The sequence below is a fragment of the Vipera berus genome (genome assembly GCF_964194415.1).
Source record: "Vipera berus genome assembly, chromosome: 3".
Taxonomy (NCBI): Eukaryota; Metazoa; Chordata; class Lepidosauria; order Squamata; family Viperidae; genus Vipera; species Vipera berus.
In genome coordinates this window covers 125,290,401-125,317,131 of record NC_138204.1, presented here as the reverse complement: position 1 = coordinate 125,317,131, position 26,731 = coordinate 125,290,401, and the positions used below count along the sequence as shown (strand labels likewise).

General features: G+C 36.5%; 1 protein-coding gene across 3 annotated transcripts in view; it reads left to right on the top strand.

Moving 5' to 3' along the window:
• Nucleotides 1–26,262, top strand: part of TENT4A (terminal nucleotidyltransferase 4A) — a 37,006-nt gene extending 10,744 nt beyond the window's left edge. Inside the window, exons 2-12 of one of the 3 annotated variants that reach the window (XM_081324028.1) lie at nucleotides 5,065–5,188; nucleotides 5,307–5,353; nucleotides 6,426–6,546; nucleotides 8,940–9,047; nucleotides 10,983–11,111; nucleotides 15,023–15,236; nucleotides 17,082–17,208; nucleotides 19,203–19,303; nucleotides 19,797–19,840; nucleotides 20,727–20,885; nucleotides 23,485–26,262. In XM_081324028.1, the coding sequence (XP_081180154.1) occupies nucleotides 5,065–5,188; nucleotides 5,307–5,353; nucleotides 6,426–6,546; nucleotides 8,940–9,047; nucleotides 10,983–11,111; nucleotides 15,023–15,236; nucleotides 17,082–17,208; nucleotides 19,203–19,303; nucleotides 19,797–19,840; nucleotides 20,727–20,885; nucleotides 23,485–23,664 (1,354 nt within the window). In that variant the 3' untranslated portion in view covers nucleotides 23,665–26,262. Of the gene's footprint in view, nucleotides 1–5,064; nucleotides 5,189–5,306; nucleotides 5,354–6,425; nucleotides 6,547–8,939; nucleotides 9,048–10,982; nucleotides 11,112–15,022; nucleotides 15,237–17,081; nucleotides 17,209–19,202; nucleotides 19,304–19,673; nucleotides 19,841–20,726; nucleotides 20,886–23,484 lie in introns of all 3 variants that reach the window. The other 2 variants (XM_081324027.1, XM_081324026.1) reach the window with 2 other exon arrangements.
• The last annotated feature ends 469 nt before the right edge of the window (nucleotides 26,263–26,731 follow it).

Below are 26,731 nucleotides of genomic sequence, written 5' to 3'. Positions count from 1 at the left end.
TTAGTGACTCTTCAGTTACATTAGGATTAGGATTTATTAAATTTATATGCCGCCCTTCTCCCTAAGGAGTCAGGGCGGCTCACAACAATAAAAATTAAGAGACATAAAATACAAAAATTAAAAAAGAATTAAACAATGAATATAAGAAATACGGGACAATTTAACACAATAAAAACCAAATTAAAAACCATGGTCAGTCCAGGCCCGCTTGTTGGAACAACCATGTCTTCAGGTCACGGCGGAAGGATCGAAGGTCAGGGGCTGTCCGCAGCTCCGGAGGCAGCTCATTCCAGAGGGTCGGCACGCCCACAGAGAAGGCTCTCCCCCTGGGGGTCGCCAGCCGGCATTGCCTGGCCGACGGAACCCTGAGGAGGCTGACTCTGTGGGAGTGAACTGGGCGATGGGAGGTTGACATTGGCAGCAGGTGGTCTCGCAAGTACCCTGGGCCTAAGCCATGTAGGGCTTTAAAGGTGATTACCAGCACCTTGAATCGTACCCAGAGGGCAACCGGAAGCCAATGCAGCTCGCGCAGGAGAGGTGTAACATGGGAATATCAAGATACTCCCATAAGCACCCACGCGGCCGCATTTTGCACCAGCTGAAGCCTCCGGGTGCACTTCAAGGGCAGCCCCATGTAGAGAGCATTGCAGTAATCCAGGCGAGAAGTGACAAGGGCGTGGGTGACCGTGCATAGGGCATCTCGGTCCAAAAAGGGGTGCAACTGGCGCACCAGGCGAACTTGTGCGAAGGCCCCCCTGGTCACGGCAGTTAGATGATCTTCCAGGTTAAGCTGTGAATCCAGGAGGACACCCACGTTGCGGGCCCTTTCTGAGGGGGGCAATAGCTCTCCCCCCATCAAAAGAGATGGAACATGTTGGACAATGCAAGATGCCGGTATCCACAGCCACTCAGTCTTGGAGGGGTTCAGCCTGAGCCTGTTCCTTCCCATCCAGACCCGCACCGCCTCCAGGCACCGGGACATCACGTCAAGGGCATCACTGGGTTGGCTCAGGGTAGAGATAAACAACTGGGTATCATCCGCATATTGGTGATACCTCACCCCAAAGCCACGGATGATCTCACCCAGCGGCTTCATATAGATGTTAAACAGGAGGGGGGAGAGAACCGACCCTTGAGGTACCCCACAGGAAAGGGGCCTCGGGGTAGATCTCTGCCCCCCTGCCACTACAAACTGCGAATGGCCCGAGAGGTAGGAGGAGAACCACTGTAAAACAGTGCCTCCCACTCCCAACCCCTCGAGCCATCGCAGCAGGATACCATGGTCGATGGTATCAAAAGCCGCTGAGAAGTCAAGTAGGACCAGGACAGAGGAGCAACCCCTGTCCTGGGCCCACCAGAGATCATCAACCAGTGCGACCAATGCCGTTTCCGTGCTGTAACCGGGTCTAAAACCGGACTGGTACGGGTCCAGATAGTCCGCTTCATCCAGGAAATGCGGAAGCTGACGCGCCACAACACTCTCAACAACTTTCGCTACAAAGCGAAGGTTGGAGACAGGACGATAGTTATTTAACGAGGACGGGTCCAGAGCAGTCTTCTTGAGGAGGGGCCTCACCACCGCCTCTTTTAAGGCGGAGGGGAAGACACCCTTTGTCAATGAAACGTTGACAACTGCCTGGAGCCAGCCCCCTGTCACCTCCCCAGCAGCCGAAACTAGCCAGGAGGGACATGGGTCCAATAAACAGGTTGTAACGCTCAGTCTACACATAATCCTGTCCACATCATCCAAAGACACAGGGTCCAATGGTGCTTAATAAATTAGGTACTTAGCTTCAAGCAAGGGCAAAATAATAGCTTGTGTCTAGGGAGGTTCCTCTAAAGGGCAACACAGAGTAACCAAGGGGGAGTAGGTAGAATCAGCCAAGATAAAGGCTCTATTAATAGCAAAAACCTCAAATGACTATAGAATGGGTAATTATATTTAGCATCAAAATCCTGAAGACAGTACTAATTTTTACAATAAGCGGTTCTGAAAGAAAAGTGCTTATAGTCCCCAGTGAGTGGAAATTCCACTAGGAATCCTCTTGGAGAAAAAAAATGTAGCCATTTGAGTTATCAGAATCTCAGGCTATGTGTATGTTATCTCCCAGAAGAGCTGGTAGAAAGGACATCAATAAATAGACCAGGAAAGCAACATTCATTAGAACATATGTAGCCCAGGGTTGAACAGTGGAGTCACTGATGCTTTGAACCTGGTTGTTTGCTTGCATACAAATAGTAGCCATCATCATCGATGTGAATGGTGATGAAATAAATAAAATAAATATTACATGTCTCCAAGAACGTCTCATGACAAATCGCATACCTCAAATGTCTTCATTGTGGGGTTTTTTTCACACTGCTAAGAACAGTAGATATTGGAAAGCTATCCTTAACTTTGGGTCTTAGAATAATCTTATTAGGCATTTAAACTTGAGGATGAAGACACTGAAATCAACAGTGAAAGCCATCCACTTTCCTAGATTCATAGGTTTCTGAAAGACTTATATAAAGATTTCAATTGGAATCTCCCACTAGCAGCTTCGTAGATTTCATACGAGAGCGCGCTCTGTTTCAGTTCAGAATACTGGCTAACTTAGGAACACAATTGAGACCAGAATTTCCCTTGGTAGGTAAGGTGGTTAAGTGAGTCACTCCTGATTTTACGGCCTTTTTTGCCGCCGTTATTAAACAAATTTATGCTGTTGTTGCTGCCACCATTGACTTTTGTCAGCCTCTCCCCATCTGGGAAGGTCTCAAATGACGATCGTATCACTTGGGGACACTGCAGTTGTCATAAATATACGCTGGTTGCCAAGTGCCCAAGGTTTGATCACATGACTGTGGGAATGCTATGACCATCGTAAATGTGAGGAATGATTGTAAGTCACTTTTTTCTGTGCTGAGTAAATTTGAATGGTCATTAAATGAATGGTGGTAAGTTGAAGATTACCTGTGCTCATTTTCAGGCTGGCACAATCCCCCAATATATTTATCAAAGCAGTGGCAGCTCATTTAAGAACACAAGAGGTCCATCTTTATACGTTGAATGCACTTTGAAGCCAGGAAAGGCTAGTATGTAGAATGTTAGGACATACGAAGCTGGCAAGGTTACAGAGCAAGAGGACTGTAGTGATTCAGTCTTGCATTTCAGAATCAGATTACCAGCTGAACCCAGTTGCATATAACATTGCCAAGCAAGGTAATTCAATCCCTGCATTAGTAGGGCTAGAGTAGTTCCAGGCAATTTGGCAGTGGGAATGCCACTCGGAATTGTGACCAAATGACCAAATATGCCAATCTTAGGTGATGGGGGGGGAACCTCCAAGGTAGACCAAGACTCATAGTGGATAATGATCCCATTATGACTCAACAATGATCATCAACAAATTAGAGTGGAGGAAAGTGAAAATGTCTCTGACATCTGCAGAATTTTTCAAGAATTTGGAGATGCCTTTATATTGACTTGTTCATGACAGTAGATGATAGGCAGGTGAAATGTTTCTTCTCTCAATTTCAAGACAACAGAACTGAGGGGATCAGTGCCCTAATAGTACTATAGTTGAAAGGACATGCTTTATACAGCATTTTTTCAAAGCGCCATTCAAGTTAAGCTGTTCAGGGACTAGAAAATTCTAGTCAAATCATTCTAGACCAGGAGGCCATGTTCCTTTCTTTTAAAGGAGACCAGACAGGACACTGCAGTAATTACTGAAATGTTCAGACATCCTATCTCAAGTTCTGGTGTTGCACTGAAACTCAAAGTAACAACAGCTATGCTAAAAATTAACAAAGTGAGCCTGAAACCTTCAGGTTCAACAGTGGAGACCAATGTAAGGCCATATTTTTTGGACGGTTTGGTACATGTTTGAGTGATGATGCAAAAGTCAGAAATCTTTGGTACTGCAATAGAGATCCCTGAATTATTGCATTTTCTATAGATAGAGTTGAAGAAAGGGCTAGCAACTATCAGGCTGTAGCTGCAGGCAGCCGCTTCAGATCTAGTTGTCTTGTACCAACAGATAGCATCTTCTTCAGACAACCTTCATGTGAATTGCTTAGACATGCATATCAGTCATCCTCAGTGATCCACCATTTTTACTACACTGTACTCATCATTGGTACAGTACTCAAGTTTTTAATTTCCTCCTCAAACCCATTAGACAAAATCCCACTAACTTTCTTAAGTCTGCTCTTTTGTAGCCCTAATCTCATTTTGGAGAGATAAGAGATGGAATGGTTCCACAAGGACAGGTCTTCCAGTCCTTATCCCTGCTTCATACCTCAAATGAAATTCCTAATTTCATTGAACACAAGAGATTATGTTTTCCAGCTTCTTGATTCAAAGGAGATGAGCTCAGGCTCTGAGGATCTAACAAACAATGCACGGTGGAGACATGAATGGCTGATAACTTCTCCTGCAAACAGAATATTAGTAGTCATTTAACTTTCCTCTCCACAATTAAAAGAGTGAGTGAGAAAATGTCCTTCCCTGGTGTTTACAGCTAACAAGATATTGCTCCTTTCTTGTGCCACAGCTTCCCAAGGAGCAGACTTAATGTAGAAGAACAATTAATAGAAATTAGGTTGGGACAGTCATCTATTTTTAAAAGCAATTTTAAAATAGATGATTCATCTCAGATCCGGATTTTAAATGGATTGATCACAAAGAATGTTATAAACTGTTACAGCTTGGAAACTGTTAAATTAAGTATATCCTTTTTTCTGTTCATCAATTTTTGATGAACAAGGACAATAGTTAAACTTACTGTGAAGTACCTTACTGTTCACAGAAAGATGCAGATATTTAGGAGGTGAAGTAGATTAAGAGATTATCCAGGCAGCAATATATGAATGATTTTACTATGCTGATTGTTACTCTTTATAATCCTTTTATTGTTAAACTTCTAGAAAAAATGAATGGAGATGGAATCCTAGAATAATTATGCAACTGAAATTGAAATATTCTACTCGCAAATCCAGATTAGCATCCACAGTCACCAGTAGATTAGCTCATTTGGTTCTCTTTCTGTTGCTATTGATTTTTTTTTATTCTTCCCATAGGCTCCATGAAGAAATAATTGACTTTTATGACTTTATGTCCCCATGTCCTGAAGAGGCAGTTATGAGACGAGAAGTTGTGAAAAGAATAGAAACTGTCATCAAAGATCTTTGGCCTACAGCTGATGTAAGTTTACCTCAAGTTGGTGCTCTGCACACTATTTTAACTTAACTTAGACCACATACATATTTTGATTTTAGAATTTTTTAGCAATTAATTTAGTATAGATGTTTTTCTTTTCCAGGTTCAGATATTTGGAAGTTTTAGTACAGGACTTTATCTGCCAACAAGGTGAGTCTGGAAATTTTTCATCTGTATTGTTGGGTCTAAGGTTATGTAATAGTAGCAAAAAGATTACATGGCACCTTAAAAAGACTTATATTACCACTCCAACCTCACTGGTTATCAAGAAGTCAATAAAGGAAAAAAGAGGGATATTGAGCACAGTAAAAAAAATACAGAGAAGGAATAACGCAATTATTGCATTTTCATTAACTTAGATTTATGTAAGGTATATAAATTGTATTTTAGTGTGTCTTTAAAATTGACATAATTGAAAAGACATCTGGTTTAATTTTAACTGTGTATTGATTCTTCAGGTTTAGCTGCAAACCCAAAAAAATTCTTACATCAACACATTAGAGTACTGTATCTCTAGAGATGCTAGTATTTCTAATTTATCATCTTTTGTACAATAGTGTGAACATATAGAAACATTAATATTCTCCTTCTACATCTTTCAGTTACAAAAAAAAACTATGAACAATCAACTCGGAAATGAAAGAACTTCTAAACCAAACTTTAAAAAACCCAGAAATATCAGTATTAGCTGTCATGGAAGTTTGTTTTATGCTGAGGCTCTATAACTTCTATATTACCCTTCCCCAGCTTTGTGCCTTCCAGATGTATTGGAGTAGGATTCCTAACAACCAAATGGACTGGGAAATGATGAAATTGTAGTCCGATATGACTTGGGACTAGAGAAATGCTGCTGTATATATTACTCTATTAAAATTTTGATTTGGAATGAATAACATAATTAGATTAAATATTATTAAATCAAGGAGGTAGTGTATATGGACTGTACGAACAATTAGAAAGAGGTATTTTGCAACATACATAGTGTGAACAAAGATCTGTCTTCCAATTATTTAAGCATTTGAATTGTTGATCAGCCTGCAGATACAGTTAAGACAGATTTTGAAGCAGCTTGCAAGTTTCACAAAAGTCATGGATGCTTTGACAATCCAATGTTGTATGTATGTTTCAAACTCTCAAATTACGTTATTTGCCTATTCTTCAAAGAATTGTTGTATAATATCTAAGTTTCTAATAAACTTTAGCTATTTTTTTATATCTACAGTGATATTGATTTAGTGGTTTTTGGAAAATGGGAGAGCCCACCTCTCCAGCAGCTAGAACAAGCCCTAAGGAAACACAATGTGGCTGAGCCACATTCGATTAAAGTACTTGACAAAGCTACAGTAAGTAATTTAAAACAAGTTTTCCTGAACTTTTCCTTATTGAGGGAAAGTTATATTGTCAGACATGTTTATATTTTACAGGTAGCCCTCAATTTACAACCATTTATTCAGTGCTGTAGTATGGGGTCCTGTTCCTGGAGTCCCAAGCCCGCCTCCATCCCCTAAGGCATCCCAGGCTCTGCTTAATAACCCACATGTTTGATTAACAACTGTAACAGAGAGAGCAGGAATTGTAGTCATTAAGACACGGTCATGTGGGCGCCTTGCTTAATGACTGCCATGACTTATGATGGTAATAGGCAAGCTCCATTATGATTGTATGTCAAGGACTACCTGTACTTTGGGTTCATTGTTTGCTTGTTTATATTGTGTTTTTGTCCGTTTTCTCAACTGCAATTTAGTAATAGGTATTGTTTGTGAAAATGTTCTTCCCAATTGCTGTCAGCTTTCCTGCCTTCCTGCCTTCTTGGCATTAGCTCTAAATTAGCTCATGTTTGTTTTCAAACCATTTCAACATCTGGCATGACAAAAGAATGCCTGGAAAGTTTTATTATTAATATAATGATTACTTAAATCAATTTAATAATTTTATTTCAATCAATAAGGATTGCATTATGAGCTGTTCTTAATACCTGCTGAACATGTGTCCTGATTAATCTTCATTTTGAAATACATTTCATAAACTATTGTTTTTTTTTATTTTTTATCCTTTTAAACTTGAATTAAAGTCCTGGTAACATCACTGACAGATGATGTGTTCAGCTTTGCTGGTGCTGACATTTGAAAATTTCTCTTGGCATATGTTAAACTAAGCTGACTTTAGCTTATGAGTCATAACTTGTTTTGCATAGGTAGAAACTTTATTAAAATATCTAGTTTGTGTGTTGCTTCTATTTTAAAATACCTATATGACTTTAATTCTTCCTTTACTACTGTGTCATTTTCTTCCCAAGTAAAAGTGACATTTCCCTTTTGCTTTAAATTTCCAATATTATCAGTAATGTTCAGAGCTTCAGTATGCCATTTGAATTCTAAGTAAACAGATACACATGCTGTTTTTAGACTAGCACATTGCTGTAAATGAGATAGTTTAACAACCTAAACTTAAGTGCACTTGGAAATGTTTGCCATTGATGTGAATAGATCCGTGAACATTCCATGCCTTAGATACCAAATCTCTAGTTTTATTTTAAGAAACCCTTTTAGATCTGCTGTTGTAAGCAGGTGGTTCTCTGGTCCTGTTATTACACTGGAGGCAAAAACCAAAAAGATATTAAAGAATATGGAAATTTCAGTATGGGAGTGTGATAAATACTCAGTGTATTTCTCTCCTCTTTCTCTCCCAGTGTTAGAATCAAAATACATTTTGCAACCCACCCAGATATATTTCAGCTTTCTAATTCATAACATAGTATTCAAGATGGGTTAATAGTATTTTTTTTAAATGATAGTACAGTAAACAACTGTTTCTTGGCCATATAGTAAATAATTGATACAGTTTAAATATTAAAAATGATTAATTCCTTGTTAATAATGACCTCATCATCTTTGCCAAAATGAGTTTCATAACATCTGCGTTATAATATAGAAATTAATTAATTAAACATTGCACAAAAGAATTTGTTATTTTTCCTTTTTCAAAATACCAATGGCTCTTCCACATTAAAGAAATGGCAGCAAGGGTTATATGAGTAGTTGCCATTGGCAGTGACAGATTTTGTAATATGTATAAAATATTGTTAAGTAATAGATGCTGTACAGTATAATAGAAACTGCCATATTAGAATCATAATAGACATTTAAATTAGCAAGAAGATATCTTAGCATCTACAACACTAATATGAGAGAATGAAAGAATACTAACACATTGATTATTTATTGAATCTGTATGCCATCAATATCTTCCAGACTCATGGCAGCTCAAAACACAATATGCAAAATAACAAAATGTTCATGGTACAAAATTTATAATATATAAAGAAAAATTAACAAGAATAAATGAAATGTTATAAGAAGTTTTATAACATTTAATATAAAACATAAAGAGAACAATCATTCCCTAAATGTCCATCTTATAATTAGTCATTAAAAAGGTTGAAATAGATTTATATTTACATTAGCTGTCTGTTAACAAATGTAAAATGTACTGTCTAAATTAGGGGTGTCAAACTGCCGGCCCGTGGGCCAGACGCATCATTGGGAAGCCGCGCCCACCCTATTGCCGGCAATGGCAAAAAGTCTCTGATACATTGCGCAATGTCACGTGACATTGCGAGTTTGACATGTCTGGTCTAAATGAACTGGTTATTTTAAATGATTTGAAACATTGATTACTCTCTGCAAATGTCATATTATTGGTGTCCACTGAATGGTTGATTTTACTACTTTTGCAGGTACCAATAATTAAACTTACAGACCAGGCTACAGAGGTGAAAGTTGATATTAGTTTTAATGTAGAAACTGGTGTGAAGGCAGCTCGACTTATCAAAGACTACATGAAGGTAAAGTAAGCAGAACAAAAAAAAAGATATGTCTTGATATATCTACTGCTTTTAGAACTGAAATTTGGGGGAAAAAGGAAAATTAATAGGTTGTGGGCTTATGTTAAATGCCATCTGTAATATCAGACAGCAGATATTGATGGATTATGTACTTCATGGTCCTCTCAGAAAATATATTCAAGAACTCTGAAATATTTCCCCACATCTGCTCATAATTGTTCAAGAATTTTTAGCTATATATTTGAAAGAATGTTCAGATCAAATGCAAAATGTAATTCAATCAAACATTTTTAGATTTTTCATTTAGACATGATGGACTTGTAAAAATTTTATTATAGATTTCTTTGCTTTCTATCAGACCTATTATGTCCAATTCCAAGCTACTAAATAATATACATGATCAGTCCTCCAGAAAGTAGTTTTTCCAAGATCCGTACATTTTCATTAAAGTATCGACATAATGACAAAAATAACAGAATTTATAGTAAATTTCTCTTTGGATTATTTGTATAAAATCTCTGAAATTGTGCCTAAAAGAGCTTGTGCCTAAAGCATATCTGTTGATCCTTTGGATGCTCATGCTCTGGTCCTTGATTCATGAGAAACAAACCAGATTGGAAAACAAAATAATTCAGATATTTTCTAGGACTGTGGATTGGTAATTGCTGAAAGTAGTTCACCAGAATTAGTCAAACTGGGCTTCATACAAAAGTGTTTCTAGTTTATAATCTTCTGGAATCCAGATAAATTATTGTGACTTTAGTCTTGCTCAGACTTGTTCTCCTAGTGAGCAAACCTAGTGATAGATTACAGTCTAGTGACATAAATGGAAAGATCTATTTTACATTTAACAGGATATTTTGCTGTTACAAAGAATCTAGGTCTACATGCAGGCTCCAACCTGTGTTGTCAATATATTTATTAGATGTTGTAACTCTAAATTTTTGAAGCTAATACAAGTAATCCTTCTTAGTGATCATAATTGGAACTGACAACTCTATTGTTAAGCACTATAGTCACTAAGCAGAAAATCATGTGACTGAAGGATTTACAAACTTACTTTCCCTTCGGCCATTAAATAAAGCACCATATTTGTTAAGCAAGTTCTGCCTTCTATATTACCTCTAGTTGTCACAAACCATTTGTGAATCAGGTGAATGGTGATCATGTGACTGTGGGACACTACAACTATTGTAAATGTGCATCTGTTGCAAAGCACAAAAATGACAATTACACGACCATGGGACACTGCGACAGTTATAAATGCAAGGATTGGTTTCAAAAGTTCCTTTTTATGCTGTTATAACTTTGAACAGTCACTAAATCAAGCAATTGGTAAGCAAGGACTACCTATACATCTAAGAACTGTTGAAAGAACTATTTTATATTTGTGTATTAATGAAGAATAAATTATTTGCTTAATCTTACAAAAATAGTTATTCAGTCATAAACTACTTTGCAAGTCACACCTGTTTAACTGTAGTGTGTGTTACCTGTTTTTTTCTGCTTTGGTTTTGAGAAGTGATCTTAGTTCATAAGTTTAAAAGCAAGCTCCTCCTGATAGAATAAACAGAATTAAATTTTCTGTGTCTACACAGAGTGTATATGCATGAGTGTTTGTTTACCATTTAGTGATTTTTGTCCAATATTAAGAACATGTTCCCTTGATTTTTATCTTGTGCTTATTCATTTTTTATGTACCATATAATTACATGTCATGTTTGTAGCAATTGCCTTGTATTTTTGTTATTTATTAAATTTTAATGAGTGAAACAGTTGCCTATTTTTATAAGGAATAAGCATGTAGATAATAAACATTTGCTATTTCATTTTCCTACCTGTTATTGTATATGGTGTATTATTTTGGTGTGTGATCTTTTATATTCACAAGCAAAAATGTTTCCTTTTAGAACTGACTGTTTCTTTCATTTACAGAAATACTCATTGCTGCCTTACTTGATTTTAGTATTAAAACAATTCCTTCTTCAGAGGGATTTGAATGAGGTTTTTACTGGTGGAATTAGCTCCTATAGCTTAATTTTAATGGCAATTAGCTTCTTACAGGTATGTCCTTTTTCATAAATATCACCAATTGTCTAAATTTTCACTTAAATGTTTGTTATAATACTGTTACATAAATGATGCATTTTATGTAAGTAAATTAATCTATTAAACTGGACTATAATTATTTGATGATTGATTGTGGTATGTTATTCTTTTTTTTATTGAAAAGTTTTACAATACATTTTTTTTAAAACATACTCCCTCCCTCCCCCTCCCCCTTACCCCCCTCCCCTCCCCGACTTCCCAGAGCTGAATACAGGGTATAAACTTTGCAAACTAGAGCTAAAATATGCTAACAAACTAAAAAAATAACATAAAATTCTATCGTGCTTTAACTCCCCTTAAACATAACTATATTATTAACAAATAGCGTAACTAATACTACATCATATAAAACCAATACCGTATATACTTGAGTATAAGCCGAATTTTTCAGCCCACTTTTTGGGCTGAAAAATTCCACTTCGGCTTATACTCCAGTCAACAAAAAAAACTTACCGAGGACTTGTGCGCGGCCGAGGCTTTGGTGCTTCCGGGATCGCGCGCACCTCTCCCAACCAACCGCCGTCCGGAGACCTGCCGAAGTTTGGGGAGGTTTGGGGAGGTGCGCGCGCAAACCTCCCCAAACGTCGGCAGGTCTCCGGACCTCCGCGCCCTGCCTGCCTGCTTCTTTCCGCAGCGGAAAGAAGCAGCCTGCCTGCTTCTTTCCACGGCGGAACGAAGCAGCCTGCCTGCTTCTTTCCGCGGCGGAACGAAGCAGCCTGCCTGCTTCTTTCTGCTGCGGAACGAAGCAGCCTGCCTGCTTCTTTCCGCTGCGGAAAGAAGCAGCCTGCCTGCTTCTTTCCGCAGCGGAAAGAAGCAGGCAGGCAGGGCACGGAGGTCCGGAGACCTGCCGACGTTTGGGGAGGTTTGGGGAGGTGCGCGCGCACCTCCCCAAACCTCCCCAAACTTCGGCAGGTCTCCGGACGGCGACGGCTTGGGAGAGGTGCGCGCGATCCTGGAAGCACCGAAGCCTCGGCCGTGCGCAAGTCCTCGGTAAGCTCCGGGCGGTCACTTGCTTCGCGTCTCCTGAGGGAAGGGGGGCGACTGGAGCGGGCGTGTTTCCTCGCCTGCTGGGCGCCGCGATTTGCCCGGGGAACGCGCGGGCCCCGAATGGCAGCGTGGAGCGAGGAAGCGGACAGCCAGGGCTTCCCCGAGAGCCGCGGCCACACAGGGTATTCCTGTGTATTCAGGCTTGCAAAATGGCGGATCGAGCCTCTGCTGGCGGCAGAGGCTTGCAAAGCGCGGATCCAGCCTCCGCCGGTGGCGGAGGCTTGCAGAACGGCGGATGGGCTTATACTCGAGTCAACAACTTTTCCCAGTTTTTGGGGGTGAAATTGGGGGTCTCGGCTTATACTCGAGTCGGCTTATACTCAAGTATATACGGTACTTATTCAAATACTAAATGAAACTTTTTAGTCCCATATTTATTCTGGATATATTCAATCCATCTTCTCCATTCCAAAATGTATCTCTGTTGCGATTGTTCTTTCAAGTAAGCTGAAATCTTTGCCATTTCCGCCAAGTTAGAAACTTTCAAAGTCCATTCTTCTATAGTAGGCAATTCCTCCTTCTTCCAGTATTGCGCTACTAAGAGCCTTGCTGCCGTAATTAAATTCAAAACCAATTTAGTATCTATAACAGTAAAATCTGTAATAATACCCAACAAAAACAACTGTGGAGAAAACTTTATCCTTTTCTTAAATATCTTCTGCATATTCCACCAAATTTTAATCCAAAAAGCTTTGACTTTTTTGCAAGTCCACCATATATGATAATACGTTGCATCCTCACAACCACACCTCCAACATTTAGGCTGGCAGTTCGGATACATACATGCTAATTTTTTAGGGTCCAAATACCACCTATAAAACATTTTATAAAAATTCTCTCTTAAATTTTGAGCCTGTGTAAATTTTACATTTCTAACCCAAATCTTTTCCCAAGTATCCATTGTTATAACCTCCTGGAGGTTCTGGGCCCACTTTATCATACAATCTTTAACAAGTTCCGTTTCTGAATCAATTTCTATCAATGCATTATATATCCTTTTTATATGTGCCTGACCCTCCAACATTTAGGCTGGCAGTTCGGATACATACATGCTAATTTTTAGGGTCCAAATACCACCTATAAAACATTTTATAAAAATTCTCTCTTAAATTTTGAGCCTGTGTAAATTTTACATTTCTAACCCAAATCTTTTCCCAAGTATCCATTGTTATAACCTCCTGGAGGTTCTGGGCCCACTTTATCATACAATCTTTAACAAGTTCCGTTTCTGAATCAATTTCTATCAATGCATTATATATCCTTTTTATATGTGCCTGACCCTGATCTCTAATTTGTTTTACCAAATTTCCATCAGTTGTTAAAATACCAACTTTCTGATCTTCTTTCCATCTTGCTTGCAACTGCCCATACTGAAGTTTGTACAATCTTTTTTTCTTTTAAAATATTATATGGCTTTAATTGCCATACATTCCTTTCCATCCTTAAAATTTCTTTGTATGTAATCACATCATGTTTAAATCCAACACTTATATTTTCTATTGCATGTTTAGGAATTGCCCAAATTGGTATTTTATAATTTAACTTATATTTATATTTTTTCCATACTCACAACAGAGCTTGCCTTAATATGTGTATCTTAAAAACATTATCCACCTTCTTATCATACAATAAATATGCATGCCAACCAAATAACAAATCATAACTCTTGAGATTTAATAATCTCCCTTGTGTTAAAGTAAACCAATCACTAATTGAAGATAAAGCAGCAGCCTCATAATATAATTTAAGATTAGGCATTTTAAGACCACCTCTTTCACGTATATCTTGCATTATCTTAAATTTAACTTGTGGTTTTTTCCCTGCCCAAACAAATTTATTAATACCTTTCTGCCATTCCTCCAAATTTGATGGTATGTTATTCTTTAGGGAATCCACTGTATTTTAAAAAGTTTGGAAATAATTCTGCTTTTCATTTGCAGCACAAATGGACACTTTTCTAGGGCTCAAAAACTGTATTTGGTTTGACTGAGAATTTCAGATTTGTTATTTGTTAAATTTGTTAAATTTTTATTTGTTAAATTTTTATGCTGCCCATCTCCCATACAAAGTGACTCTGGGTGGTATAAAAATTGCTGTCATAAACACTTAGTAGTTATGAAAATAGTGTCATAGTGGGGCAGTTTAATGAAAGCACATAAAATATTATGTATATGAATACCTATCAAAACATGGCAAAATATATTTTATGTAACAGATGTTAATGGATGGCATAGAATTCATTAAGTGGACACCAGGGTTGAGCCCCATTGGTCTAGAATTTATTGGTGACAGTAAATCATCCCCACTACTTCCTTTGCAGCCATTTGCATCTCATGCTAATTGTGTATTTTCTGTTATCATGAATATAAGACAGGCTGCCCATCCATAATTTTTAGATAATTACTTTCTTGTTGGGTAAGTATTGTACCTATTTTGGTATTATTATAGTAATATTCCTTTTGTTTTTTATCGATTCTAGTATTTACCAATAAATTGTGAGAAATTTGTAATGGACTAGAGGTTTCAGATCCTTGATAATACCAGACATAGCATACTATTTATCCCATCTTCATCCTGGTTTAGAAGATTTATCCTTTAAAATGTGGGAATGAGATGTGACGGAATCATATTTATGCAGTGAAACATAAATTTTGTTAGAAAGTCATATAAAGATGTTTTTGTACTTTTTGAACACTGGCAAATACTATCACCTGGCAATGTAAAAATTTTTTAAAAAGGAAGAATTACTTTAGCTGATAATATATAAATACCACTTGCTATGTAAGAAACTAAAATCCTGTGATTTTCATTTATAATAGTTGCACCCAAGAATTGATGCTCGAAAATATGATGAAAATCTAGGAATGCTTCTAATAGAATTTTTTGAACTCTATGGAAGGAATTTTAATTACTTAAAAACTGGTATTAGAATAAAAAATGGAGGTGCCTATATTGCCAAAGAAGAAATCATGAAAACCATGACTAATGGATATCGACCATCCATGTTATGTATTGAAGATCCCCTTCTGCCTGGTAAGATGACATACATTACTCTCAACTTTTAGCCCAAAAACTTTGAAAGGAATGTTTAATAGAATACTCTTATATCTTGTCATGCAATATTTGTTTATTACATTTATAGCATAGTTTTTTCTTGGGAGAGAGAGGCTGAAGGCATTATCATTCACAAAAACAAAGCTGTGGAATATTTACTGGAATCAGTTTTTCCAGGGTGCATATACAGCCAAATATCACATGTCTGATAACGAGGCATACTGGAGTGAGAGTAATGCTGGCATAGCTATAGGATAGACCAGGGGTAGGCAACCTTGGCTCTTTTATGACTCGTGGACGTCAACTCCCAGAATTCCTGAGCCAGCCATAGACTTTTTATCTGAATGATACTGCAGCAGCCAGTGATCTTCACAGTAACTTTCAGACATGCAATCACTTAGCAGCCATTTAGTTTTAACAACTTGGTCATTGGAACCAAACTTGATTGTTAAACAGTAGTGGTGTATTTGCTTGTTTTGTATTGTACTAGTCAGTACCCATAATACCAAAATATGACAAACACTTTTCTGGGACTACAAATCTCATATTTTTCATATATTTAGTCTGCAGTGGGAAACAGTATGACGAAGATAATAATAATATTTCCTTTTGGTTTGTCAACCAGTGCTATAAAGTTAGTCCTCAACTTACCACCAGTCACTTAGCAACTGTTTGAAGTTACAACTGACCCCCAAGTGGTACTTATGACCTAATTCCAAAGTTCTGATGGCTGGCCTCGAGCTCTCGACAACCGACTTCCATTTACAGCTGTTTGCAACATCCCCTGGGTCACATGATTGCCATTTATGACATTAAGCCCTACCCCCAAAATAAGCCCTAGTTAAGACCCCGCCTACTCTGTCACACAGTCTGGTTCTATAAGGTGGGGTAAGGCGCATGTGTAAAAATCAAGCTAGGGTGTGGGGGTGGAGCTGCCCCATGTGCCCTGCACCTGCTTACCTCAGGGCCCTGGCAGCCAGGCCTCCCATGTCCTTATGTCTCGCCTTGCGGTAGCAGCACCACCAGCAGCAACCCCATCCAGCAGAAGCCTGCATGGCCCCTGGCCATTTCTGGTTGCTGGCAGCCACTCACGGCAGGAGGCCATGTGACACATTGCACTGGTGCCACCTCTCGCAGCAGGAGACCATGCGGTGCATTGTGCCGGTGCCGCCACTCATGGCAGGAGGCCACATGGCGCATTGCACTGTGGTACATACCAGCGGTGCCATGCGACACATGCCGTCATGCTACAAGCAGCAGCACTGGTGAGATACGCCATGTGTTCTGCCGCAAATGGCGGCACCAGCCAAAGTACCATGTGGCCTCCTGCTGTAAGCGGCTGCAGAAGAAGTCAGGCAGCGGTGTGACAGGTGTCAGGGCATGGGAGTCCTGGTGGTGGCGGTCCTGAGGTAAGCGGGTAAGACATCCCCTCAAAATAAGACCTAGTGCCTCTTTTGGAGCCCCCCCAAAATATAAGACCGGTTCTTATTTTCAGGGAAACATGGTATTGAGGTTCCAAATCCAGTGCAGAATAAAAATGATATGGTTGGAGTTTTTTCAATTTTAAGAACAGTAGATAGAAAACTGGGATGCAGCATACTGTTATTTTAAAGAAGTATCAGTTCTGTATGCCAAAGAATAGAATACTGTAACTGGGAAGATCAGGCACCATTTAGTACATATGCAAGTGTATAGAGTACACATCTCTCCTTGAGATATTTTACCTATTCCAAGAATTTTAAGCATTGTAAGCATGACAAGGTGAAAGCAACTTTGGAGTCAACTGGATAATGAGTGTGATTTTTTAAAAATTGACTATTACAGGCAATGATGTTGGAAGAAGTTGTTATGGTGCCATGCAAGTAAAGCAAGTTTTTGACTATGCCTACATTGTTCTAAGCCATGCAGTATCACCACTTGCAAAATCATATCCTAATAGAGATTCAGAAAGGTAACTATTTGAGAATGTGTTCATTGTATAGGTTGAGGTACATAGTCTTTTAAAAGGCAGGGCTGCATGTGGGCTTGTGAGTGGCATGCCAGGTGCTGCAGTTTAAAAAGTGAGCAGGCCAGTAGGAGTCCAGAGGTTTTTGAGGAATATACATTTAAGCTTCAAAATATAAAATTAAACTGGAAGTGCAGTGTGAAGTTAAACTTCACATTGCACTTCCAGAATTTGTATGTATGATCAGGGAAGGAACTCTGAATGTTGCAAGAAGAATATATTCATTTTTTAAAAAATAATTTTATTCAGAATTATATGTGTTAAGAATAAAAGCTAATACAAACTTCAGAAAAAGGGGGAGAGGTTTGAAAAAGAAAAAAAGTAACTTCCTCCTTCATTCCAGGAAGTGAAAATTTTAATAGCTATCATTGTCTTTAAATAAAACATAACTCTAAGTAAAACATAATCTGTCTTCTCCCCATAGTTCATCTCTTACATAAAGAAAACAAAATCATAATGCTATATTAATCTATCAGCAAAATTCCAATAAGAGCAAACTTTTTTTATACCTGGTCAAATAAGCCAATCTTATACTGTAAATCTTCCCTTATTTTTTAAAAAAACGTTGTAGAGGTAGTTTGCTGCTCACTTGGGTTTCAAAGAAAAAATTCTTTAGAACTTGTAAAGATTTCTCTTGTACCCATAAATAAAATGCATCCTTTTTCTTGTCACTAGTGAAAAATCCTTTCAAGTCATAACTGAGCTTTTCTGTATATGCAGAGAAAAAATAATCCAAATCAATTTCCTGATTTACAGTAATATCTGTTCATCTCCTCTAGATATCCATCAGATCCCATTTGAATTTACATTTAAGTTCTTCAAATTAGTTTCATAAACATCTATTGCAGTTCATTCTTTTACAAATTGACTCTATCAATTTTATCAAACATTGATCCATTCTGTCCAAAATTTTATCTGAATTGCAGTAAGGATTTTCTGCTCCATTTTCTTTGTCCCCTGGCTAAAAAAATCCACTCCAAAACAGTCTCCATTTTTCCATGAGAAAGTATCTTCTAAACAATTCAGAGCTGTATTTCCAAATCCTTCTGGCCCATTAATCAGTTATTAACTTCACAAAATCCAATCACTAATCCCCTAATACAGGGGTGTCAAACTGCCGGCCTGTAGGCCGGATGCGTCATCCGGAAGCTGCGCCCACCCCATTGCCGACAATGGCAAAACTGTCCTGATATGTTGCGTGATGTCACGTGACGTCACGAGTTTGAGATGTCTGCCCTAGTAAAATAAATCTTATATTTTTGGACCTTGAAAATCAAATTTACACTATCATCTTTTAAGGAAAGGAGAACTCACCTGATGAATGCAGTAGTGCCTTGCCAATCCAAGAGGTCTTGACCTTTCCAATATGCAAATAATAAAATAATCCCCCAAATTATATGTGATTAAGATATAAGGCTTGGCCAAGAAATGTGTCCATAAAGGCTGTTTTGCAAGTTTGAGCTTGATGTAAATCCCAACTTGCAGCTATTTTACTCATGAGCCAGCTATAAAAATGACAGTCTCCATGGTCTACTCATGAGGAGCTGTTGTGTGGAGTCATGTGGATAATGTCATTGATCATTCCTTTGTTCTGGAAAGATGACCTGACTGGGATCCAGGATTTAGCAATTCCTCTTGCAAAGCTGTCTTGTTAGCTAACAAAAGGCAGCAGGGAATCCACTCATCATGGCACATACAGGAAGTATAATATGTATTCAATTCTAGGGCTACATAGTACTTATCTTCTTGTAATACAGCACTCTGGAAAGAAGAGCTAATATCAGTTGAAAAAACCAAGATCGACATTGAATGTATGCAAATCTTTTTTAAAAAGTTTTTTTTTTTGGTTCTTATGTTGTGTATAGTGATGTTCAGATTTTTTTTAAAAAAATGTGTCAGTGTTGTCTCTTAATTTCTTATCCTGGCAACATCTCTTTTAGTACTTTAGGTAGAATTATTAAAGTGACAGAAGAGGTGATTGACTACAGAGCATGGATTAAAAAAAAATGGGGAAACAAAGCTAACTTTTCAGCTGATCTTGGTAAGTAAATATATTGATCCTAAAAATAAACCACATATTATTTTTATCATACACTTTTCTTATTTTTATTTTCTTATGCCATGTTTCAGTGCTATCCAGTTCAGTACTCAACCTACCTCAAACATTTCTCGGTGCTTTTTTATGATTTGTTAACATAAACATGTGAATCCATGCCTGTCAGGATATTTGATTCCTGATTTTAATTTGTTGAGATTAATAAAATACACACTGTAGTTCCTTTGCATGTTATTTCAGTCTTAAACATCTCTGATACAATATCTGACTTAAAACTTTAAAACTAACCACACTCAAAACAGAGTTTTAAGTGAAAAGGAAATATATTGACATATAAACATATTTGTGACACCAGATGTTCAGCTGAAAGAGAGAGAATCAATATCTTCAGAGATTGCAACCCAGAATAGAGAGGCTGAATTGCTTTACAACCAACCTTTGACTTTGTCATTTACTGATATGCAACAATTATCATCAGGTTCATCTGCCTCATCAGTGTCATCTCTTTCTGGAAGTGATGTTGTAAGTTTTATCTTTTTTCTATTTAAACTGCTGTCTACATGTGGAAGTTAATATCTGAATAAATCTGAATTACAAGCTTATTTTATAAGATCACAAATGCAGTTATTACTGTAGTATTCATATTATTGAAATATATAAATAAGCTTGAAATCACTGTTCCTGCCAAGCTTCCTCTAAATTTGTTGTTAAATAATATATAATCTATCTAAAAATATAATTAATGTATTACCATAAGTAAATAATCAGAAAATAGATTTGAAACCATTATCTTATTTAATGAAAAGTTTTTAAAGAAATTCTCAAAATGAAAGTAGATTAGAATGTTAATTAAAAAATAAAAACTTTTTTCATTATTTCTATTTTAGTCTCGTACCTATGATTTTAATCTAATGTTTACAATTTTACTCTTAAAATGTTTTTTAGTTTTTAAAAACATTTACATATGTGGAACTAATTACATAGTGAGTCCTTAAAGACAGATAGATAAAGAAGCCTAGATAAAGTGTCACTTCTCCACAAATGATACCATGACTGCTGATTGAAGTAGCACACGCTATAAAAATTGTCTCACTAGCTTAGTCTCATGAAAAATCAGTTGTAGTTTTGCCTAATCAGAAGAACAGCAACTGGATAGTGTTAGGAACTGTTTATTCAAGGCACTTATTTAACTTATTTTTACAGTCTAGTAATGGAAGGTCAGAAACAGTTATTTTTTCCAAAATATTTTTTTTTACTGATCCTCCTCTAAAGAGCTTATTTCTGTAACCTGTTCAGTGCAAAATCATCCTGCTTTAAATGTGTCATCACAGGTTCTTTATCTATATACATATATATGCATATAAAATAAAATAAAATCCCATATTTTCTCCTTTTGTGTAACATTAAGGATTCTGATACTCCACCTTGCACAACTCCTAATATATACCACTTCAGCCTGCAAGCACCATCTCCACTTACGGCTGGAATACATCCGGCATTAACTATGCCAAGTGGTAAAAATCAGTCTGTGCCTGCAAGAGCATTGATTATGGCCACGAATAATCAGGTATGTGAAAAATTCTGTGTTTAATTTGCTCACGCAAGCATTTTGAAAATAATAAACCAGAACACTACCTAAGAGAAAAAGAGCAATTTTTAGGATGATTGAAAAGATGAAAATATAGCAATCCCTAGAAAAATAATTTTAAATCATTAATATAGAAAACCTCAAAAAGCGTGTTAGCTAGGTTAACTAACAAGCATTTTAAATAGTTGCCACTCTACTGGAAATTTCAAGATTTCTAGCTGATTTTATTTGTTTAAATTCTATTGTATTCAAAAGAAAGTTAAAATACAAAACTCCAAAAACTTGAACAAAAAAAACCCCAAAAGAAAAACAAAGCAAATCAATACATTAAAAAGTGCATCAAAAATAAAAAACCCAACACATATAATGTTATCCTCCCAACTGAATACTGATTAATACATTACTAAAATTGTTTCCCACCCCTTGTAAAACAGGCAATTTTTAAACTAGTAAAATTATTTGCGAATTATTGACTTGTCTTCTATATACTATATTAATGACATAATAATAATAATAATAATAATAATAATAATAATAATAATAATAATAATAATAATACAAGATTAAGGTTTCGAAACTCTCTGTTAACAAACTGTTAGTGTAATCCATCCAAAAAAAGTTTGCGACAGCATCTTGTCTATCCCAAATCATCCCAAAAGTTAAAAGTAATTCATCCTGGATCAAATATCTATGTTTGTTAACTAGATGTGGGGAGGAAAAAAACCCTGAAGCAAATGGAAACAAGAATGATATTATCGGGATATTTCAATCCAAGGTTAAAGGAAAAATTCAAAAGAGATAAACTGCAAATATTTTGTAAATTCAAAAAGTCCAAAAATCCTGTGCTGAGAGCCCAATATTAATGTAAATCAAATGAAAGCACTTCATTATACAGAAATGTGGCAAACTTCTTTACAGAGAGAACAAAGGTTACGGATGAAGGCAAATATACAAAGAACAAAAAGATTATTCCGAACAACATAAATCAAAGGGAAAGAAAATGGAAAAAAAAACAGAGTACATCAAGGGGTTGAAATAAATCAGCATCCAACCACTGGTCAATTTTTAAGAGCAAAAAAAAAAAAAGTAAAACAATAAATTCAAAAAGTGAAAATTAAAAATCCAGGTAAATGAAACTGCTGAAAGGAAGATGGATTCCCCCTGTGACTTTCCTACTGCTTCCAGAGGGAACTGGAATCTTCAAGACTGTCCTTCCCAAATAGGTCCCTGGCCATCCAAAACTCGTCTTGGGTCATTCCTGAGTGTCCCATTCAAATCCAGGGAACAGCATTGCCAGAGAACCAGCTTTGGCAGCAAAAACAGTAGATTGTTGGTAAGAGAAAAAGCCTCTTACTGTTCAGCAGCCACTTTGGGGAGGAGTCACCAGATTCCCAGCTGTTTTTAGATCAAGTGAACATTTCTCCAAAAGTGTGTCAGATTTGCCAAGCTATAGTTCTAAGATATCCAAAAAAATACGATCAAGCTAAGCAAGAGAAAAGTTGCAGTAGAGATGGGAAAAATATTCAGCTAGGAATATTGAAAGAGACAGTGGTCTAGAAGCTGCCAAAATATGACATTATTACTTATTCATCTACAACATAATACCCATTTTCTAAAAAAATGTTTTTGTATTTCCATGTGTGAGGATGGGCATGCACATGTATAGAATACCCAATGATTTTATTAGTAATTGAATAAAAAATTAAATATTCAGAGTACTCAGAATATTCTAAACCATATTATCACATCATAATCTGATAAGAGATTTCAGTCTATGCCATGCAAATCTCTTCAGTTTTCATCTTTGAATTAGGATAATATAAATCTATTCTAGCTCTTTAAAACAAAAGCATATACAACATCAATAGATCCATTTCATAATGTCATCGGACTCAGAAAACAATGTCCAAAATATTCAGATTAATGCTGTGTTGTAAATTGTCAAGTAATTTAGATCACAAAGGGTTAGAGTTAAGATGTCACTCTGCTTCAATTATTTTTATCTTGTCTTTGAAGGTAAGTTCCTTGTAAGTCGGCATGAGTAAGAAAAATACAAATTAATGAAATGTTAGCATAAAAAGTAATCTGTCTCCTCATAAAACAATGAATGGTACATGTTAGATCACCTTGTTTTGTGCTGAAGATGCACTGTTCCTATCGTAGTTGAAATGTCTCATACTTAAAATGTAAAACAAACTCAGAATGCTTCAAAAATGAAACATTTTGTAAATTCCTAATGTAGAATATACTGGAATTAGTCTCATCTATCTCTTCTCCTTAAAATCGCTTTTGCAGGGCAGTAGGTGAGAAATGGTCCTTTAAAATTCAGAAAGAGTAGACCTAATATCTTCTTTGATTGGCTCTTCTTCTCGTGGAATTTGCCGACGTAATATAGTACTGTTTTAATTTTCCTGAATGTAACTTTCCTTAAAATTTTGGTTGCAGATCTCTGAATGCTGCATTGTTTTTTCATAAGTATAAATATATTATTTAAGAACTGCATGAGACAACATTACTGAAACATTGGCAATAATATTAAATAGTTGGCAGTAATACTAAATATTTCCTTTGTTTTCAGCAGCACAATGGAGTGAAGTTTACTGTGAAAGGAGCTCATAATCAAGGCAGTGGATACAATTCTGCCAGTAATGGAGCCGTAAGGCAGCCAGTTAGCAACAGAGGTCATCACCAACACAACCGTAATATTTGGAGGAGAAAGAAGTACAGGGACAGTTTGCCTATTAGCCTTAGCAGATAATGGCCAACTACAGAGTCCTCTTTAGACTAATGCAGTGTGTGTGACTCTGCTCTGGGAGGATTTGAGACCAGCACTGAGTACATCTGTCTGTGGATGTTGCCAAATATCTGCATCCAACGTTTGCATGTTTCGTGTGTGGTGGTGGAGTCCATCTTAAAAGAAATAATTGTGCTTATCGTGAAGCCTTATTAACTGTGGAAGTTTGTCTTCTGCCTATCCATGATTATTACAGTGCTGAAACAGCTCTGGTAAGATTATTGGGAGGACCATAAATGCTGTGGCACTTTGCTGTAGCTGCATTTGTTCATAATTGGTTGTTTTGTTTCCTTGGAAGAAGAATGGGTTGCTTGAATGTTACTTTCCATTACAAAACTTTATTTGTGGCATTGTTCACCACCTTCCCATTCCTTCTACAGTTGGTTTTGTTGCCTTACTCACATCAAACATAACGTGCAATAACTTGGAATGTTTTAATCATGAATATATTTATGAAACTGAGGTGTGCACATATGCACACACATCTGCTTATGTGTGTGAGAGAGAGGATTTTTCTTCCTTTTTTTTACAGATCCTTTCCCAAGTTGCATTTTCTAAGTTGGGTTCATGCTTCTGGTAGATTAGCTAAGCAATCAGTTTAACACATCAAGCTAATAATATCGGAAGCTTCCTAATTTGTAGAAGAATTGTTGGTCTGGCTTAAGTATTTATAATAACAATTGAGTTAAAAGGCATTTTGACTAGTTACCTTACTAGTCTGGCATGTAATGCTAAATTCAATCTTATGAGATAAAATGCCATCTAATGCTCTTACAGATCTCATGTTCTTTTTAGTGGGGATCATGTAAAAAAATTTGAATCTTCAGTTTACTTGCTACGGCTGGACAAAATTACTATTACAAATCAAGTTAAGTGTCAGGGATATATTTGTCTGTGTATGGTGTGTGTGTGTATGTATGTATGTATGTATGAATGAATGAATGAATGAATGAATGAATGAATGAATGAATGAGGTGTGTGTTTCTGTATCTCCCTGACTCTTAAGGTACCAGTTCGTCAATTTCATTTCCCTTCTGATTGCTTGGGCCATTGTTAAATAAAGCATCCAACTTGAAGAATGTGGAGAAAGGAATGTGTAGCGATTCCATTAAGGAATCTGATTAGCAGCCTGCATAAGTTCTGTTGAGAGCAACTACCTAAAATGTATCTTCTGGCTTCTCTATGCATTCTGAAGTATTAGTCTATTATTTTGTAAAGACACAGCACAGTGGTATTGAGATAATCTGTATGGCAAGCAACTGATTTAAAGATGCATACAGATATACTATGCAAGTGTGTATCATGATGGCAACATATTTGTTATATTTTAAAACCTGAAATTGTGTGTACAGCCTACCCTGCATTTAAAAAGTATCATGTTTCTTATATCACTTACTGAATCTTTTTATGCTTTTTTTTTCTTCATTGAAAAAAAAGTTTTTATTTAGTAATTCTGCTTGAAGAAATTGTATCTTGACATCTTAAATTGTACATGGAAATGAATTTTCTTAAGCAGCGAATGTTTGACACAGAATGGTCAGAAATTGATGTAGCATATGCTAGAGATTTTTTTCAAAACAAATGCAAGGCCTTTGAATATCATGAGCGAAAAGATTGTGACATTCCAAAGCAGAGTAGCACATATTTTGTCTACAATTCATCTTGATTTAGTATTCTCTTTTAAATTGATAGTAAGATAATCAGAAAGACAGGCATAAATTACAAGGTTTACTATACTAGCCAGCATCTGTATGGAAAGAAGTATAAAGTTTGCAAATTTAAGGGAAATATGAACGTGAAAGTTATTGAAAATGTACCCTGTGGTTGTTTATCTCTACCTGCAAGTTGCCCTGTCATACTCCTTATCACATATTATATATTATTTCCTCTGGAAATAACTCTTGAACCTTCAAACTATGTTCTATACATACATAGGTTTTTATGTCTCCAACCCCATACTGAAGCCCCTTAAGTATGCTACCCATCTTTAAAAAAAAAAACCTCCACAAAGTTCATTCCTTCCCCAAAACAATATTTGATAATATTGTCAACCCCTGATTGTTAATACTTCAGATGAACAATAATTGGACAACAAATAAAAGAGTAAACAGATGGTGAATTGCCAAAACCTCAGCTCTGCTGTACAGTGGAATCAGTATTTTTGTTTTGATTATTTTTCAAATCTTATGAAAGGCTCGTAGTAGAATCTGGTATAGGAAGGGATCTAAACTTGAATAAACCATTCAAGGGCTGATTATAAACCTATAATCGTTCTACATGCTAGCAATATTGACTATGAATCTACATTATTGAAATACTGATGTTCTAAATAGTTCCATTTAAAAGCAGGATAGACTTAAAAGAAGCAGATATCATGTCCCATTCAGTCATGATTAACCATAAATTGCACTGGCTACCACTTTGGTTATGTTCTATGCCTCTGTGGATGACTGATAAAATATGTTCATTTTTGTGTGTAATAACAATGTGGGAAGCTAAAAATACATATTTTTATGTGAAGTTTTGTATTCTTTGATTTTTAATAAATTTTCAAGGCAGGTATGTCCATGGTGTAATGTAGCATTCTTCATCTGTCATTGTGATCTTTTTATTTTCATTATGTTATCACAATTCTGTTTTATAATCAAAGCAAAATTCCATTTGATCCAGTATTTCATGTATTAGAGTGTCTAACCAAATTATACTAAGACATTTATAAAACTGTCATGAAAGATAGCTAGCCCTTTTAGTGATCTGAGAGAGATTGTCTTTGAATCTGGATTGAGGTGGGCCAATCCTGATGTTACTTCAGGACAGTTTCCTTGAGGGTAAACCTCACAAAGTTTTCTTTAAGATTTTGGTAGCAGTTTTTATACAGTGTAACTTTGGAGCTACAACTATCACATCAAAAATTATTGAATTATATCAGCAGTGTATTGAAATTATTTTGGAAATATTAAAGCAAAGATGCAAAATATATGTTGCAAAACGTGTATGCGTGAGTGAATAAATCTTTCAGATTTCAGTTAAT